Source organism: Curcuma longa, chromosome 11 (assembly GCF_044706935.1).
Source record: "Curcuma longa cultivar G26 ecotype Majalengka, Jawa Barat chromosome 11, ITB_CL_G26_1.1, whole genome shotgun sequence".
Taxonomy (NCBI): Eukaryota; Viridiplantae; Streptophyta; class Magnoliopsida; order Zingiberales; family Zingiberaceae; genus Curcuma; species Curcuma longa.
Window position 1 is genome coordinate 6,482,551 of NC_133871.1, and position 19,782 is coordinate 6,502,332.

The window sequence follows — 19,782 nt, forward strand, 5'->3', positions numbered from 1 at the left end:
ATAATGAGATAAAGTGAGTAAATCTTGGTATCGAATGACCTTCTAAAAAGGAGGGGATAAATCCCAATAGAATGAAGTTAGAATCAACTTTTGTTCAATATAACAACTCTGCTATTTGAGTACTAACTCGATTATACGAGTGAAGCCAATAGAAAGATAAAAGTCCAATATTCCCCTTTGACTACTACTCTTTCTCTTCTACTCCTCTTCCCATTTGTTTTTTTCTTCTTCTTAATTTGAGGACGACGGCAATGATGGTGACAACGGACAATGACGGTGGAAACTTCAAATTAAATAGACCTTCCTCCTTTACTATGGTCAAATTTGGGGGGGGGGGGGGGGGGGGGGGGGGGGGGGGGGGTCGTTTTCAAAATCCCACTTCTTAGTTTTTCTTCTTTTTTTTTTTTTTTTTTTTTTCCGATAGAAGGAATGTTAATTGCCGTCAATAGTGTGTTTTAATTCATCTAATTATAAGCCTATATATATATATATATATATATATATTATTGATATTATGCGCGACGGAGACATACGCGACCCTTGCGCGACAACGCGACCCGTCCGCTGCCGCCGCCGTCGCCGCGCCGTCCGACCACCGCCGGACCGGGCGCGATCGACGCGCGACTCATCGACGCACCGGTCGACGTCAGATTCCGGCCGGATAGTGGCCGGAATCTAGCAAATTTAGTCGGAAACCTCCGATTGCGGTGCCGAGCCACTTGCGGGCGAATTGCGGCCGATTTCTCCGACCGCCGACTGCCGACCGCCGGTGGTCCTTCCTCGGCCGGTCTCCGATAGCGATTTGGCTGAAAATCGCGATTCGTCGGAATCGCGACGAGTAGTGGCTGCACTGGATTCCGACCGAATTGCGGTCGGATTCCGGCCACAATCCCACCGGAATCCGGAATCCAGCACCTGTCGACGCGCCGACGAGTGGCGCATCGATCGGGCTCGGTCCGGCTGCCGACGGTGGCCGGACGGCGCGGCGACGACGATCGGAAGCGACGGGGGTCGAGGGAGCGACACTGTGCATTCCTACTTTTGGACGGTCAGATTTACGCAATTGCGCGTGATGGACGGTGGATTGGCTGTCGCGCACGGGCGCGCACGATGGTGTCGCGCAAAATATCAAAACTCTCTCTCTATATATAAATGATATATTATACTGTTGCATATCTTGTGAGAACATAGTATCATTTTATTTTATTTTTTAAATTTAGAATTTAAGATATAATATTTAGGTTCAGAGTTTAATTTAGTATTTAGACTAAATAAAAAAAATTATACTAGATGCTATATATTTTAATTAAATTAATAAAGATCATTTTGATATAATAATTTTCTATCAAATTAAAGTAATTTATTATATATTTTAATAATATTAAAATAAAAATATTTTTATATGAGAAATATATTAGATATTAATTTATTTTATTTAAAAATGATGTCGTTTTAATTTTTATTTAATTTTCTATAAAAAAATAATTTCATTCATTTCAAACGATTCAATATAGTCGATTCCACAATAAGATATAGATAAATAAATCACAAAACGTAGTAGTTAGTCTCATAGGTGGAAGGACATACACGAAGGTGATGAAATTATCAGGAATTAATCTGTATCCAATCTAATAAATCTATCATTATGACCATAAAAATTTTATTTTTAGTTTAGGATGCTAATGAATAATAAATAATTCAAATATATGCAGGGGTGGAAGTGCAAAAATGCGCGAAATACTGAAAAAAAAAGGGGGCCCATAGGCCATAGCCACACCACGGCGAATTGCACCCGCATTGGCCAAGCTACCTCCTTCGTCGCAATTTCTCGTTTAGCCGTCTCCTCCGTGCACCAGTCGTCTTCTCCACTTCCGTCGACTCCTCTTTTTGCTTCTTCCCCTCTTTTCTACTCTCCTTCTGCTGCGCCGATATAAGATCGGGAAAGGGGAGAGGAAGCGCACCACCTTAGCCCGAGGCAACAAGAGCAACAGCCATGGAGGCGGTGGCTCTATCTAGTAGGTTCCTCAACGCCGCCACCCGCCCTACTTGCAACCCCAACCCTAGTTCTCACCTTCTTCCTCTTCCTCGTTCCGCCCGATGCAGCCCGCACCAGCCTGCTCGGCCTCTCGCCGTCCGCTGCCTTCACACCCCCAACCCCGCCCCTCGCCCCTGCTCCGCCGTCGCCTACGACCGCGCCGCGGCCCCCACCCCCGCCGGCCACCGCCTCGGGCTCCTCGTGGATGAGTTCCGCTCCCTTCCGGAGTCTCTTGATCGCGTCAAGCGCCTCCTCGCATGCGCCTCCTCCCTTCCGGCCTTCCCCGAGTCCGACCGCGTCCCCGCCAATCGTGTCATGGGCTGCACCGCCCAGGTTTGGCTCTCCGTGGCCATGGATGGCCTCGGCCGCATGAGGTTCGCCGCCGATTCCGATTCCGAGATCACCAAGGGTTTCTGCGCCTGCCTCATCTCCGTGCTCGATGGCGCGCTGCCCGAGGAGGTGTTGGGTATGACGCCGGAGGATTTTGGTGATCTGAACGTGGTCGGGTTGTCGGTCCGGGCGGCGTCGAGGGTTAACACGTGGCACAATGTGCTGATTAGCATGCAGAAGAGGACCAAAGCTTTGATCGCCAAGGAACAAGGTCGACCGCCAGTTGAGCCATTTCCATCCTTGATCATTGGTGCCGATGGGATCGAGGCCAAGGGGAGCTACGCCGAAGCTCAGGTGAGCAGTTTTCCGCCAACTTTAGCTGACATGTTCACTGAGAAAATCTTACCTAAAAAGTGTTCCTGATTTTGTCTGGACTCGATTCAAGTTATTTATGTTTTTTATGTGTGTCGTTGTCAAGATTGGACGCATGGTGTTTCTTTTACCATTGTTTTCATGCCAGTTAGGAGTTAAGTTTTCATTAAGTTATTTCATATGTGCACTATGCTGTTTGCGCATATGCAAGTTTTGCTTGATGTCTGTTTTTGGCTTCCATTTGTTAGTGAAAATGAATTAGCAAATGCTTGGTAAGGTCTTTCATTTGTCATCGTGATTGATGTCTTTCCAATTCATTGTCAACCTAGATTACAGTAGTATAATTAATCAGTGGTTTTGGATCCAAAATTGTTCATGCACATTAAATGAATACAATACCTTGGGACATGTGCATAAATGTGTAGAATCAAACATCAACATCAGGCTATCTTTTGTATATGTGAATTTTTTAATGGTTTTTCAAATGTTTTTGTATGGTGTCAGCAAATCTATATCCTTTTATCTGACACGTTTTCTGAGTCATTATTGGGTTTCCAGTTGATCTTTATATGCTAAATCTTTTTAGTTGGCTTTTCTTAAGTTTGCACAGTAGTAATTTATTATTGGATATCCTTGACTGCTACATTGTTATTCGCCTGCTTATTCTTCTTTTGATCAAAGATGTCTTGTACTTTATCGCCCTGTTTACTTTGAAAACATGGAACAGGAAAACAATGGATTGCACAAGAGTTAAGACACTTTCCTCTATTTACTTCACATAAAATTAAAGAAAGCACGGATCTAAAATCCGTCCACCGATTGATTTTTGCCTATTTTCTTGTACATCCAAAATCAGGTAGAACGAGTTTTTTTTCTTTCCTAATCAAAGTCTCCAGCAAATCAATAATCTGAACCTCTTTTGAAAACCCCCACCAAGTTTGTGAGCTTGTGGTAAGCTCCAAGCTCAAAGACTAGCCATCAGCTGTGGCGTGGCAATTTGCAGCAGCGGCTTGGCCGTGAGTTTGCTGTCGCAATCTAGTTGTGACAGCTGTGACTTCCTTGTTTCCCCTTTTCTTTTTTCCTCCCTTCTTTTCCCTTTCCACTGTTGATCCTTCTCCACTGATACTCCGTTCCCTGTTCTATCCACTCGCTCGGGTAAATAGCCTATATGGCACATCGTGAATTTATTAAATATAGATGTTTTGCATTACATTTGAAAAATATTCATAACATAAATACCGGGAAGTTGTAGTTGGGTACCTATGGTTTGGCTCGACTTGACTCGTTCATAACCCTAATCATGTTATCAATTTATAAAAAAGGCTTAGAATTTTATTTATTTATTTATTTTTTTATTTTGTGCTGTTCCAGTTTCTAAAGACAAAAGAGAATGCTTTTCATAATCTTTTTATCGGCCTTCATAGCTTAATTCTTTTCTCTATTCTTTATCATTGATAATTTATCTTTGTTGGACCATTTATAAAAATTCCAAAAGTTGTAGAAACAACTGCTATTGCACAATTAGAGGAGGTCATTCGATCTCAATAATTTGGAGATAAAATATCCAGGTTGCTTATAAATTGAATGAAAATAACTATCTCAAGTGGTTCCAACTTGTTCATACTAGCTTAAAGGAAAGGGAAAGTTAGGTCATCTTACAGGTATAGGACCAAAACTTGGAGATCCTTGGTTTAAAGTATGGGATGAAGAGCATTTCAATGATTATGACGTGGCTATGGAATTGAATGGTTTCTGAGATCAGTGAGACGTGTATGTTCTTGGCTACTGTTAAGGACAATTGGATGCAATGCAACAAATATATTCAAAAGCAAGAGATGTTGTGCAAGTATACAAGGTGAAGGCGAAAACAATAGTTGCTATACAAGGCATTATCTGCCAATTAATTGAAAAGGTTATGACAAGAACTAATTTTCTTTTAAGACAATCCATAATTTAATTAAGTGAGAATCAAGATTCATGGTAATTTTCGTGCTTTAATGAAGTGGTAGCACTCGTTCGACGGGAGGAAAGCAAAAGAAGACTTATGCTCAAATCACAAAGCATGGAAAGCTCTGCTATGGTAGCTAGTGGTGCAATAATCCAACCACAAACACAGGAAAACTCTATTTCCTAATAGTAGAATACTTGGACAACTAAAGGCTCATCATTACACAACAAAATGAAGTAACACCAAAGGAGTTGGATGTACCCAACAAGAGGTTGAGATCTCTTATTGGTAATTTAACAAGCCTTTTGGTACTTGTATAGTTGTGTACTAGGGTAAGTTATCATCCTCTATTGGATTAAATGCCTTTGATATAACCCTTTTTCAAACCCTTGGATCATGGATTTAGAGCTACCGATCTTATCACCCACTCATCAAGTGTCTTTTCCATTTACTCTCCATATCCCAGCAATAGAAAAATAGCCACAACCGATGGTTCTTTGATTACTGTAGCATGTGCAGTAGATGCTAACATAAGCTCATTATTAATCTTAAGAAAATGTTCTTTATATCTCCAAATTATCCACAAACCTTATCTTTATCTAAAAGCTTAAGATTTATGTTCCAATGTGGTTTTTCATTGTAGTTATTTTGTATTTCAGGACAAGAATTCGGGGAAATGATTGGACATGCTTAAGAACGAGATGAACTTTACTATCTTGAAACACTGGGTCAATCAAACATTACCTTTCTTACCTCTTTAGTTTCATAACTTTATTTGTCTAATAATGATGCGATTTGGCTTCACCACCACTGATTTGGGCATCCATCTTTTAGAACCATTAAAGTTTTGTTTCCGTCTTTATTCCAAAGTATAAATGTTGAGATTTCTATTACAAAGTGTGTGAATTTGCTAAACATATGTGTGGCTTTTCTATTTTCCATTAAGTAATAAAAGAAGCACTTTTCCTTTTTTAATCTCATTCATATTAATATTTAGGGTCCTTCTACTACTAATGTTTATGGAGCAAAATGGCTTGTGCCATTTATCTATAATTGTTCCCGTGTTACTTAGATGTTTTTTTTACTAAAACATAATATGATGTTAATAATATCTTTCCAATTGTTTATTCCATGTTTAAAAATTAATTTGGTGTTAATATCAAAATATTTAAAACAAATAATGCTTGTGATTATTTCAATTGAGTCCTAGCTCTGTTTTTTTTAAAGAATAGTACATGAATTATCTTGTGTTAATACATCATAATAAAACAGAATCGTAGAAAAAAAATGGTCATCTCTTACAATCAACCTAAGCTCTTTTATTCCAAAAAAAATATGCCTAAATCTTTTTTTGGAGAAATACTTTTTATGGCCGTTCATCTTATAAATTGTCTGCCTTTTAAAATCCTAGGTTCAAGAGTCTAATGGAAAAGACTCAACATTCTATCCAAATATACACACTAAAGATAATCTTGTCTCTTGAATATTTGAGTGTGTCATTTATCCATGTGCATGGTTAAATAGAGGAAAGCTAGACCCAAAGGTGTTAAAATGCATATTTATAGGTTGTTCCTTGGTTTAAAAAGAGTACAAATGTTATCGTCCTCTATTAAAGAAGTTCTATGTGTTGACGGATGGCAGATGTTACTTTCAATCAACAATTATCTTACTTCATCACACTTAATCTTCAGAGGTAGAATTCTATATTTGAAGATAATGATGGTGATTTCTTGTTTGAGTTGTCATTACTTCCAATGTTTAAGTCAATGTTTGAAATTATTCCAAATATGTGTCAAATCCTGTCTGTGTAGATTAATAAGGTAACAATTTTTAATTCTTTATTACATGTTGAAACTTAAATCTCATGTAGGTGATGAGGACCTAAACCTTTCTGTTGCTATTAGGAAAGGACCTCGAGAGTGCACAAAACAACTTTTATATCATCTTGTGAATTTCTAATCTTCTAAACATTTTTCAACATCATATAAAATATTCTTGGTTAACGTTAACTTCGTCATACCTACCACCATATTCAAGGCTTTATCCAATGAGAAATATAAATAAGTTATGAATAAAGAAATGGAGGCATTAGTGAAGAAGAACAAAATGTGGATTAATTGAATGAGTAAATTGCAAGTAGCAAAGAAATCGATAGGGAGTATACAGTGAAATATAGAGTGAATGAATTAATAAGAAGATATAAGGACAAGAGGGTATTATTTATTAAAACTATATACAACATGTAAATTGAAGAAAGCCTTATATGGACTTAAAAGACTTGAAAATCAAGGGGATGACCCAATGAGACTTTGACAAAAAATTGTGACAACAATAAGTTTGTGTGATTAACGTATCTCACAATTTGGTATACACCCAAATCTTAATACGATTGAATAAAACACATTAAAATTGATAGTGGTAACACCTCATTAAGGAGAAATTATGTATAAAGCTGGTGATTAATGTATCTCACAATTTGGTACAATACAATTGAATAAAGCACATTAAAATTGATAGACACCTCATTAAGGAGATTTGTACCCCTTAAATATCTTCACATGGATAACTTGCAAATATACTTAGCCTACTGTTTTAAAGCATTGCATCCAAGTTTGGAATGATAAACATCTATTTACTAGCTTGAGAGGAGTGTAGAAAATTCTAAAAATTCAGCTGAAAATATTCTATAAATCATATGGTCATGATTCTACAAATTATTGGATATGATAGCATTGGTAGTTTCCATAAAAGTGGTTCAATTTTATTTGAAAGGGATAATTAGGTATTTTTTTTATTAAAAAGTTCTTTATTTTATAAAGAATAAATTGTGGTATTAAACTATAAAAGGGGCTAGGAGCCTATGTATTACATAAATTTTGAGTTAATATAATTTTCAATTTCATTATGGAATCATGTGTTTGAAATGCAGTGGTGTATGTCTAATATATGTTTTGTTTGGTGGCTTTGGCTATTTGACATTTGTGACATTGAGAATTTTTTGTGTCTCGTCTCAAGGATGACTACATGAATCTATCTAGGAAGAGTTATAGTTTTGCTAATCCCAAAATGATCTGTAAGGCCACCTCTGTACAACTCCAATACTAAGAAATCTAAAGTGTTACCTGATGAATACATAAGTGTATATTCTAGGAAAGGTGATCATCTCTAATCAGTCATTTGAATTATAATGGTTTGTGTTGCGCGTCTTGAAAAATGCTCCAGTCATGATACATGGGGTGCTCATCTTTGTTGCATCCAAACCTATTACCTTCAAACTGATCCAGTGTAAAGTGTCCACTAATTGACATTGCATTGGCGGACTTGTTAACCTCTTTGGGCTGGTATTTCACTATAAAAGTGTACTCCTTGAGGAATTTAACACACCTAACACGCTAGCATGTTTAACACCTAGCTTCTTTGTGATTATATAAAAAATTCAGTGCCTGGTGGTCTGAATATAGTTTGGATGTCCCTTTCTGCAAGGAATAACTGTATCTTCATTTTCCGTCTCTTCTTTGAAGAACAGATCATTAGCTTCATTGATTTTTTTTTGGTTCATCCCAAAGAAGGAAACATTGCGATTGATTTATGAGATGAGAATATTTTCCGCATCTAATTTTTCTTTATGCTCAACTTATGAGAAAGATACCTAGGAATGAATCTCTATGGTGAAGGGTCTATGAGACTTATCCATTCCCCTTTTTTCCCTAACAACAGAAGGGAAAGCAAGATTCAGATAAGCAAGGTAACTCTAGTGATAGAGCACCTGTTTTTTTTCCCAAGGACAGACTGAATGGAAAGAGAAAGGGGAACTGGGGGCTTTTCCTCTTATCTTTGATTAAGTAGGAGTGCCCATTGTATACTAAGCATGCGTGACTATAATGTTAATCTGACATTAATAGATAATAAACATGCATTATTTCAGCTTCAATAGAAGATTCAATTGAGTCCTATTTACAACATGAATTTCATGCCCTTGGCTTGGATTTACCTTTCAATTAGGGAATTTTCTTCTCCCTTTGTAGGTATTTTCTTGGAAGGAAAATCCAGGTGATAAAGCTTAGCTAGCTTTCCTAATGCATATGCCTATCCCAACATTGAGTTAGAGTTCTCCCTTCAGTTGTTAGCACTTTCTCATATAGTCTTATGTATTTTTGAAAATTCCCTACTGAGCTTTCATTTTTTATTTTTGAAGTGTGAGTTGCCATTGATTCAATTCCAGTAAAAGAAAGTCCTTTTTTGATGGACTTTTCATTCTTGTTGCTGTTGGTTGGTCTCTCCTGTTTAAGAAAGAAAAAGAGTAAGCTTCACCTACTATTTCCATTCCTTGGTCTTCTTTTAGTTTTCATCTTCTTCGATCTTGTGAATTTGAGATGTACAGTTTCATTTTTAACATCAGTTCTCCTGACAAAACCACATCCCTCTTATCAAGAGTTGATTAAAGCCATCTCGACTTCCAATGTTCTTGTTGTTGCAATGGTCGTATCCAATTGAAGTTTTAATGGCATCAAATTTGATTACTTTTTCGTGCATGAAAAATCTGGTCCCCTGAAGTGAAAAGAATAAGTCTCATTTCCCCACCTCTCACAATAAATACCATAAGAAAGACTAATTGTTTCAGGACTGAGTTGCATAAACCTATTCTTGATGTGAGCCGATTTTAGCACCAGTGTTTCATGTCCTGGTTCGACTGCAATACCATTTGATGCTCTCTAAAGTCAGTTTGGATGTTTTTCTTGTTCGAGCATAATGTTTAGTGTACTTTATGTAATGTTTCCTACTGATTCAATTGCCTGAAATTCTAGTTGAGAATAATTCCTGACCAGTATGTATTGTCACTTATGGTTAATACCTTTCATTTGAAACCTGGCATTTGATTAAGGTGAATATCCCCATTTTTTATATTATTAGGTTTTATGTCTAGAATTGGATCTCAGAAATCTTCTTGACAGATATTTTTCTGCTACAAAAAATGCTTTGTTGTTTGGTCGAATATAATTTCTTTTACTTTTTTTTCCTGTTAAATTGTTTACCCTTTTCACTCTCTATAGGCTGTATTATTGTTGAAACTGTGTGAAAGAGGGTACATCATTAAATGGACTCTAGATTACATTTGATGACTGTGCTGGTCCAGTATCATATTGAATTGACATTTATGCTATGCGTTTTGGGTGTGCATGTAGGCACACCCTTACCCAGATGGATTTGTAGTGCATGTTTTCAAATATTTAAGGCTGATCTGTGCTTGCGAAATATAGGTACTTTTTGTGAAGTTGTAATATCTGTTATTTAAAATTTCATCCTGTCTTGTTTTCTAGCAAAAGCTATAATATAATGTGCTGTTCTTCTATTTGACATAATTGGTAATTTGAGAATTTCTCATCCATCCATAGCTTAATTCCAGGCAATGTTCTTATCTCCTGATGGTTCAAAGATCCAAGAATTGGTGAATGTGCTAAGAAAAAAGAAAATTGGGGTAGTAGCACACTTTTACATGGATCCAGAGGTTCAGGGCATTTTAACTGCAGCCCAAAAGTTGTGGCCCCACATCCACATATCTGATTCCTTGGTAATGGCAGATAGTGCTGTTAAGATGGCAGAAGCTGGATGTGACTATATCACAGTCCTTGGTGTGGACTTCATGTCCGAAAATGTTCGTGCAATACTTGATCAGGCTGGTTTTGAGAAGGTAATGTGATTTTCTTTTAGTTGTTTCTAAATGAACATTTGTGCAATAATTTCGTAATATAAATATGGTTTTGACCTTGGAACCTGTATACTGCATTCTGATTCTTCAAACTAAGGTTAAAGCCAACAGTGGTTGATTATGTTTCTGTAGAGGTTATGGGAAAATTTAGGGTTCTTCACCCATAGCAGTAAATATTCATTAATGTAAAATTACCCTTTAAACCTTATAATATATCACATTTCTAATTAGATTCTTAATAATATAGCGGTTGATTATGCTTTTGTAGAAGTTTAGAGAAAAAATAGTGTTCTTCACCCACGCTATTGCTCTCTATGTATATTTATTCTGCATCAACGTGAAATTACTTCTTATACCTTATAATGTATGATATTTTAGATTCTTAATAAAATCCTTCTCAAGCATTCTCAAAGATATTATGAAATCTCAGTATGTTAAAATATACTCAATTTTAGAACCTTAAGAGTTTAGTTAGTAAATCCATTTTCTTGTTGAAATAACAATCAATCTCAATGGATTTTTTTAATACTTGTGTAACAATGTGTTAGTGGCTATGTCCATAATCATAATATAATTCATTTGCTCATTAGGAACATGTTCCAACTTAGTCATTAGTTATTTTATCTAGATGAGCTCACATGTAACTATCGTTATGTTAGCACTGAATGCATGAATGACAAGAAGTTAGAAGGGGGCTGAATAGCGAATCTTGCTGCAAAATGTAGCTTTTTCTAATTCAAATGACTGATTAGAGATGATCACCTTTCCTAGAATATACACTTACTTTAGAAATCTAAAGTGTTACCTGATGTAGCTTTTTCTAAAAGCATTAATCATGCATATAACAATAACTCTGATACCACTAAAGAAATAAAATAAAATGTTCAGCATGATTTAACAAATAAACTAGTCTGTGTGAATCTAGATTTGCATAAATTAAAAGTGTTCCTGAATCCATATTGCTACCTTATGAAACTGACATGGAAGAAAAGAAATCGTAGAGAAAAATTGAATTTCACTTGTTAGTTTTATTTTCTGGAAGACTTGAACCTGTGTAGATTTCATACAGGTTGGTGTCTACAGAATGTCCAGTGACATAATTGGTTGCTCTTTAGCGGATGCAGCAGCTAGTCCAATGTATATGCAATTTCTGGAGGCAGCATCAAATTCACCTCCTTCGTTACATGTGATTTACATAAATACTTCCTTGGAGACAAAGGCTTATGGACATGAGCTAGTACCAACAATCACTTGTACTTCATCTAATGTTGTCAAAACTATATTGCAGGTTGACAATCCTTGGAACACAGTAGTCATTTTTTTTATTTATTAATCTCATGTTTTCCTGGAAAGATCTTTAATTAGTTTTAACAAATTTTTCTAGGCGTTTGCTCAGATACCAGATTTGAATGTATGGTATGGTCCTGATTCCTACATGGGAGCAAACATTGTGGAGTTGTTTCATCAAATGGCTGACATGACAGATGAAGAGATATCAAGAATACATCAAGATCACAATAGAGACTCTGTAAGATCCTTACTAAGCAGGCTTCACTACTATCAGGTTTGTGAAGCATTCTAGTGTTGGTACATTCTTCAACAACAGTTTGTGAAGTATAATTTATCAGATTTTTGCTATTGGTTTTAATATTTTTGGATAATCCCTATTAGGAATGCGTTTTTATCACATGTTTAGTTGTGAAAGTTTACAGAGAGTTGAAACCTAACTAATGAAGTTAGCTTCTATATATGCATTTCTGTTTGTTTCCATACCTGCGGAAAATTGGTGTAATTGAGACTTAGGTTTCCCAACCAGTTGACAGATATTATAAGATTGTGAACATCAACTGACAGATATTGTAGATCTTCAATATCATATTCGGATGTAGCTTCTAATCATGTATAGTTGTCATAGCAACTGGTCTGTAATTGAGTAGCATCTCCAAAAAATGAAACACACATTTCAGCTGAGAAAGAAGTCCCTTCACATTTTATGCTGTTTCAGCGCCAGTTACTGAGATTGTGTCATTTTTTAATAATAAATTGATCCTTGAGATGTTTTTAATTCCTAGGATTTCTTCTGTAATACTTATAGAAAAATAAAAGGAGCAATCCATGATGAAGCTCTATAGAGTTCTATGCTTTACTGTGTCAAAGTCCAATCTTTGTAGCTGCTAAAGTGAATTTTTTTAACATGCCTTTCATACTTAAACTCTTCATCAACATTATTTTTGCATCGATACTTGAAAACTGTGAGTCAAAGACCAAATACTATAATGTCTCACGAGAATTAAGAGAATTTATTTATGCATCAATCCCATGTTTTCACCTGGAATCAATTATAACCTCCTGATAAGATCTGTTTATAGAAATAGCATTGACAAAAACCTCACAAAGAGCAAGATAGCAGTTATAAAAGGAAAAAAAACTTGAGTAAGAGAGTGACAGCTACTGGATCCTTTACCATCATGAAGGGAAATAAGTAAACCAGAGTCGGACAAGAGGACTGCTGAGTCTATCAGTGGAGGTGCCTATTGTGGGTGGGTGCTACCGATGGCCTTTGTACACCTATAGAGGATATGGTGGTGGCAGATAGGGGTGTGCAAAGATACTGATGTATCTAATCTGTACCAAAAATTGAACTGATCTGACCTGACCTAACCTAAAAAATGTGAGCTTTTCGGGTTTTGAGTTGTGTTTTGGTATTCAAAATATTTGACTTTGGGTTTGGGCCAAGTTTTTTGGGTTTTTATATAAGACGCAAAGAAATTTGATTTGAACCATTATGTTACATGTCACATATACCATAATAATTAAATTACATCTCATATAGTATAACTTATATTCTATATGTAATATGTTATTAAATATCTGATAGGAGAAATGCAGGATGCAGGTTTTTTTTTTGATGATTGTTTTTTTTTTTTTGGGGGGGGGGGGGGGGGTTGATGATTCAAAAATTTTTACTTTGTTTTTTGGGGGTTTTTTTGTAAAGAATTAAAAACATGACCTGAACTATTATTACGTAATGTAATCATATATACCATACATTAATTAAATTATATTTCACATAATTAATTATTAGTTATATATTCTATATGTAATATGATATTAAATAACTAATAATAACCTAGTTAATTTAAAGGGGACTTGCTTCGTTTCCCCTCCCTTAACACTTCGAGTTCCTATTCTGTCTTTGATCAGTCCATGATCTCATGAGATTGGTTGATTTGTATCTATCATGCACCCACCTTGTCTTCACTGTTTTCCCCTATCATCGCTTTCCCTTCTCCTTTCACCTCGCCAACTCAATGTGGAAGGATGTCTAACATCCCTTTTGCCTTCCATAATCTTATGAGATTGTAACTTGCATCTGTTCCTTTTAGCATCCCTTCTAACCTCCTTTCTGCCTTTCACAATCACATGAGGCCGTGACTTAATTATTCCACACATTGTCTCTTCTTCTACATTGGCAACAAATCTTCTTAATAACCTTTGTATCATCCCTTGCTGACATTTTCATTTAAGATGGTTACAATCAATAGTAAATAGTTGATAATTTTTGTTCTTCATTGTTGACACTTCTGTTTAGCTACTTTAGATATCATATATATATATATATAAAAGTTTGAAGAAGAATTATTGAATAATATTTTCTATCAATATTGGTGTCTTATAAAGGTGTTATCATGGATTGAAATCTCGAGCCGTATCAAGCGATACTGGCGATTCCGCCGACAAACCGGCACAGCACCGACACAGGAGTTCCGATCGGGAAACGCCTCCGGAGGTGTCGCCTGAGCTCGGCAATAGGCGACGCGCTTTATTGCATGGGTCGCGCGCGCATGGCCCATCGCGATTTTTATTTTATTTTTTTTAACTTAGGGTTTAATGAAATTTTAATAATCAATTCCTAACTATAGTTGGAGATAATTTAAATAGACATTATTAAGGTGTTATTATATTTCTTTTTTAATTTATAACTCATATTGCAACTCTTGCATTCATTCAATATTTATTAAGATATTACCAATAATATTTTATTAAATATTTAAACTTATACTATAAGAAATTTTAAATTCGGTGTTAATAATCACACTGAGTGATCTTACTGAAGTATTAATAATCACATTGAATAGTGATCCTACTGAATACTGATTTATTATAGTTGATAAGTAGAATTTTGGACCTGTCAATATTGATACGGATTCTGACTATGCCAACTATGATTATAATGATTGAATGTTGGTCTCCAAAGTTCATTTTAGCAACTCTAACTGATGTGTATCTTCCAAAAAGGAATTCTAAAACCTTATTCTTCATTTTAGCAACTATGATTATAATGATTGAATGTTGGCCTTTGTTTTGAACAATAATAGTATTCCATCCCCCTTTCTTTATATGCCCCCATCCTTGCTCCCTTTTGGAAGATTCTAGGCAATAATTGGTTGTTTGTATTGGCTGCCAGATGCTGATCCTATCCCAATTACTTAACCTGGATTGTATTCTACTGTCTGATGGTATATTAGTAAATTTAAGACATCTGAGAGTCCTCCAATTTAAAAGTTTGTTAAATAGTAATTGCTATGATGAGATTGAGGAAATTTGTAGTCCTGTCGATACTTGTTTCCCACTTGCTGCTTGCTCAAATAGATTGTGTTCCATTCTAGTCATTGTCTTTTGCTTTTCCAAACAAGATTTGTACATTCTTACTGATGAAAGTTTGAACCTGCAGGATGGTAACTGCATTGTGCACGATCTCTTTGGTCATGAAGTCGTGGAGAGGATAAAAGAACTCTATTGTGATGCTTTTCTAACAGCTCATTTTGAAGTCCCTGGAGAGATGTTTTCTTTGGCAATGGAAGCAAAGAGGAGAGGAATGGGAATCGTAGGCTCCACCAAGAACATTTTAGACTTTATTAAAGCTCAGTTACAGGAAGCTTTGGATAGAGATGTTGATGATCATCTGCAGTTTGTGCTAGGAACTGAATCAGGAATGGTGACTTCCATAGTTGCTGCAGTTCGTGATCTCCTGAATTCAAAGAGATTCAGTGCTAATATCAAAGTTGAGATTGTTTTCCCCGTCTCATCAGATTCAGTATCGAGGACTTCTCTAAATGGTTCTCAGGGTCTAAATTATTCTATAGCAAATGATCATGCCAAACTTGCTATTGTTCCTGGTGTAACCACGGGTGAAGGTTGCTCTATCCATGGAGGTTGTGCTTCTTGTCCATACATGAAGGTTAGACACTTATTTTTAGTATATCTGATAGGATGATGCTATAGTGTTCTTTAGACTCGGCCCAGACCTAAAACTGATGTTTGTCAGATCATCTTCATATTCTAGCATGAATGCTGTCTATTGCTTCAACTTGCATATTTTAACAGGTATAGCTACTTCAAGGTACACTAAAGTTGGTCTTGTATACAGATGAACTCTCTGAGATCGCTTTTAAGTGTTTGCCATCAACTTCCTGACAAAGATAACACTATTCATGCCTATGAAGCAAGCAGATTTAATTCAACAACCCCTGGTGGAAAGTCAGTTGCGGATATTGGCTGTGAACCAATTCTGCACATGAGGCACTTCCAGGTTTGTTTTTTTCCTTACACCATTTCAAAGTTCCTAATAAGAAGAAGGTTGGTAATTAACTTCACATCTCTTCCTTGCCATTGGTGCAAGCTTGGGGTATAGATCATCATTTTCTTCCCTATCTCCCTTGCAAAATCTCAACCTCATCCATGCTCTGTCCCAGTTGTAGTTTTCAATTTCTCTTCTGATTTCTGTCAATAGTAACCATTGGAGCCAAAAACTGTCTCAGTGGGGATGGTTTAGTTGTGTGGCTCTTCATTGTTATTTGTAAAACTTCCCATGAACTTTGCAAGTATCCTTTACTAATCTTCAAACTTCTGCGCTGATATGTTTAGACTTCGTGTAGTTAATTCCTTATGTGGTCCTTAATTTAAATTTGTCTGGTGTGTTAAGCTTTCCTGAGAATTTATGGCTGCCATAAAATTATGATATCGTAACACAATTATGCTGCAGTTAGTTCAGGGGCCATCTGACATAATTTCTCTTTTGCTTCAGGCAACAGGGAAATTACCTGAAAAACTCGTTAATCAGATCCTTGATTCAGCCTGATGCAGAAGCAGCAAGTATAGGTATCATCTCTGGAGGTCTTTGCATATTTCTCATGGAGCATTATTCCATCTTCACTTTTACTGGAGAACGCTTGTCGTGCCCAACATGTTTATCTGAGTTTTACTTCTTTGTTGTTTTCTATACCATCATGAAGTTCATACAAGATTCAATGGATTAGCTTCTTCCATACCTATTGGTTACATCTTGCCATCTACAGATAGATAAACCCTTTAAAATAATTCATTTTTTTCTCAATAAGAAATATTATGTAATGGAAGAATTTATGTATTCTTACAATTTATTCTACGACAATTATTTATCAAAATGAATGAGGCCCTTTCATCTTGGTCTCCATTCGGTTTGACTTTCAAATGTGGCGTTGTATTCAAGTTCTCTTTTCGCAGAGTTGTAGATAATGTTCTTTATGACTTTTCTTGATCAAGTGAAATTGATGCATTTAGTAATGTGCACCATCAATAATTGCAGAATCATAACATCCTACGCAGACTCGTTCAAAGGTATAGGTTGGAGCTCAATAAAGGGTTTGGAACGAAGACTCCGAAGTTGTCAAACTTGGGCCAACTATTAGAATTAAACTGTAAGGGTGAAGACTCCGAAGTTGCCGCCATGAATGCAGAGGAACTAAATCAGAATTAAATTTAATCAGTTTGATTTGGAAGTCTATCCATCTCAGTTTCGATTTGATTTCAATTTGAAAATATTTAATAGTTTTTTTAGTTTAATTGAAATTTACATGTTGAATCATATCGAAACTGTAAGGGTGGATTTATTTTGGATGGCTAAATAGGAGGACATGGAGTCTGAGGAATAATAGTATACAATGTATTTGCCCAAGGGCAAATATATTTGATCTCATCCTTTATTTTTTTGAATTTACCAATAGGCGCACTTATTTATTTATTTATCATCGTGGACCTCTCTTGTTTTCCTTTTCTTTTATGTTAGGCCTACCTCCTAATTCCAAGTTGGTTCGAGAATCAGTCTGCGTTAGTTGATTTCATAAACTCAACTTGTGATGATATTTTCACTTGTAATTATGTTTGAGTTATTTTCCACAAAAACAAGAGATATTCACATACTAATGGATCTTATCAATGCCATTTTTAAAATTAGCTCGTGATAAAATTTTCACTTGAAATCATGTGATTGATTTCCACCTACAATGTTTATTTGAGTGTTCACATCCCAGTGATGTTTAAATAACTCACTTTGGTCAAATTAGTTATTTGTTTCCTGATTTGTACTGAACAGTACATAAGCTGATTTTGTAATCACGTTGTGATAATGTTTTATTTGAAATATTTGAAACATTGTGTAAGTTTTTTTTCCAGTTTAAATATTCATTTTGAAGATACAACTTTGGAGCAAATGGATCCACTAAATGTGCGATTGTTCAAATTCTATAGTCAAACTCAATTTACAACTTACCAGTCTTACTAGCGCGGTGGTGATACCCTCGTATTTGTGATTAAGGAGTTGGATATGTGAGTCGGGTTGAAAGATGGGTTCTGTCGGGTCGGACCTAGAGAGAGGGTGAGGATATGGTGCTAAACACTCAGGTCTTGGGCAAGTGAGTGCTCAAGATCACACTATGCTTGGTGCTCGAAACTCGGGTGTATATGATGATCATTGAAGAGGGGTGCTCAAATTCTACACTATATCATAGACTTTTACTTGTCTAAATTTGAAAAGAAAAACATCAAATGATTTTAAAATGGTCTGAGAACACATAATAGTGCTTGCGGTGAAATTTTAGGTTTACCTAGCAGTTTTGGCAAAATTGCTCTAAAATGATCATAAACTAAATTTGAAAAATGAAGACATCAAATGACTTTAGAGGATTTAGGAAACATTTTAATAGATAAGTACTTGTGGTGGAATTTAACCATTTGTAGTTCGAGTAGTAGTTTTGTCAGTTTGACAACTTGTATATAAACTTATACTTGTCTAAATTTAAAAAGGAATCAATTATACTCCTCCAAAAGGTTCGTGGAATACAGAGGAAATTTTTATTTGTGAGATTTGACTAGTTTAGATACACATAGCAATTTATCCAAAACTATTATATAAACCTAAATTTGAAATTTGAAAAAGGAAGACATTGTATGAGTCCAAACGATCCAATGAGCTAGTAAGTATGAGTGCTTGTGGTGAAATTTGACCATTTTACTTCCATATAGCAGTTTTAGCAAAACACTACATGGACCTATATTTATCAAAAAAAATTTAAAAAAATGCATTGAACAAACATAAGAGTACTTGAGATGAAATTTAACCATTTTAGATTCATATTTATAGTGAGATTTAATCATTTTAGTTTCATATATCAGTTTTGTCAAAATTATTACATAGGCATAAAAATTTGGAAAAAAAAAAAACAATGAAATGTGCTCCTTTAAAAGGTTTAGGGAACACAAGGAGTATTTACGTGTGAAATTTGACAAGTTTGTGTCCATATAGTACTTTTGTTCAAAACTTTAAAAATTAAAAAAGAAAAACAAGTATGCGAGTCTAGGCAGTCCAGGGAACACAAAAGAATGCTTGGTATTGAAATTAAGTCAGTATAGATCCATGTAATAGTTTTGGCCTTCATATAGTAGTTTTGACCAAAAAAAACCATATGAATCTATACTTGTCTAAATTGTAAATCACTAAAATTTACTTATTTAGAAGGTTCAAGAAGCACAAAAGAAATTTGACTAGTTTTGAGTTTATATAACAATTTTAAACTTCTATATAGAACTAAAATATTCAAAATTATAAAAGAAAGACATTGAATAAGTTGATAAATGGCTTGAAGTCATGAAATCTAAGGTAGACTATATGGATGCGACCGACCTAAAGGGGGGTTAAATCCATTGGGTGCAAGTGAGTTTTCAAAAAGATCAACATGGGTGACAATGTACAAACATATAAAGTCAAACTTACAAAAAAAAAATGATATCATCAATGATAAGGAATTGCTTATGATAAGACTTCTCACCAATAGCTATTAACTTCATGCATATTGTGCTTATAATAATTGCATATGACAATTACAAGATATGGTAGATGGATGCCAAGATCCTTTTTCTTAATCAAACTTGGTATAGAATTTGTATATGATACAGTGTTGACGATTTTGTAAATCCACGGTGTGCAAATAAAATTTACAAGCTACAATGGTACATTTATGAATTAAAGCAAACATCTAGAAGATGAAATCTCCATTTTAATGAAACACAGTT

General features: G+C 35.5%; 1 protein-coding gene across 3 annotated transcripts; it reads left to right on the forward strand.

The window, feature by feature from the left end:
* The first annotated feature begins 1,812 nt into the window (after nucleotides 1–1,812).
* On the forward strand, nucleotides 1,813–17,366 carry LOC141838849 (quinolinate synthase, chloroplastic). 3 transcript variants are annotated; one of them, XM_074726445.1, is made up of 8 exons: nucleotides 1,813–2,719; nucleotides 10,090–10,374; nucleotides 11,462–11,680; nucleotides 11,777–11,956; nucleotides 15,128–15,634; nucleotides 15,824–15,985; nucleotides 16,481–16,554; nucleotides 17,021–17,366. In XM_074726445.1, exons 1-7 carry the CDS (start codon nucleotides 1,994–1,996, stop codon nucleotides 16,532–16,534), a joined length of 2,133 nt encoding a protein of 710 aa, XP_074582546.1. In that variant the 5' UTR covers nucleotides 1,813–1,993; the 3' UTR covers nucleotides 16,535–16,554; nucleotides 17,021–17,366. The 3 variants fall into 3 exon arrangements, with proteins under 3 accessions (XP_074582546.1, XP_074582547.1, XP_074582545.1); XM_074726446.1 differs by having other exon boundaries at nucleotides 16,481–16,544; XM_074726444.1 differs by lacking the exon at nucleotides 17,021–17,366 and having other exon boundaries at nucleotides 16,481–16,906.
* The last annotated feature ends 2,416 nt before the right edge of the window (nucleotides 17,367–19,782 follow it).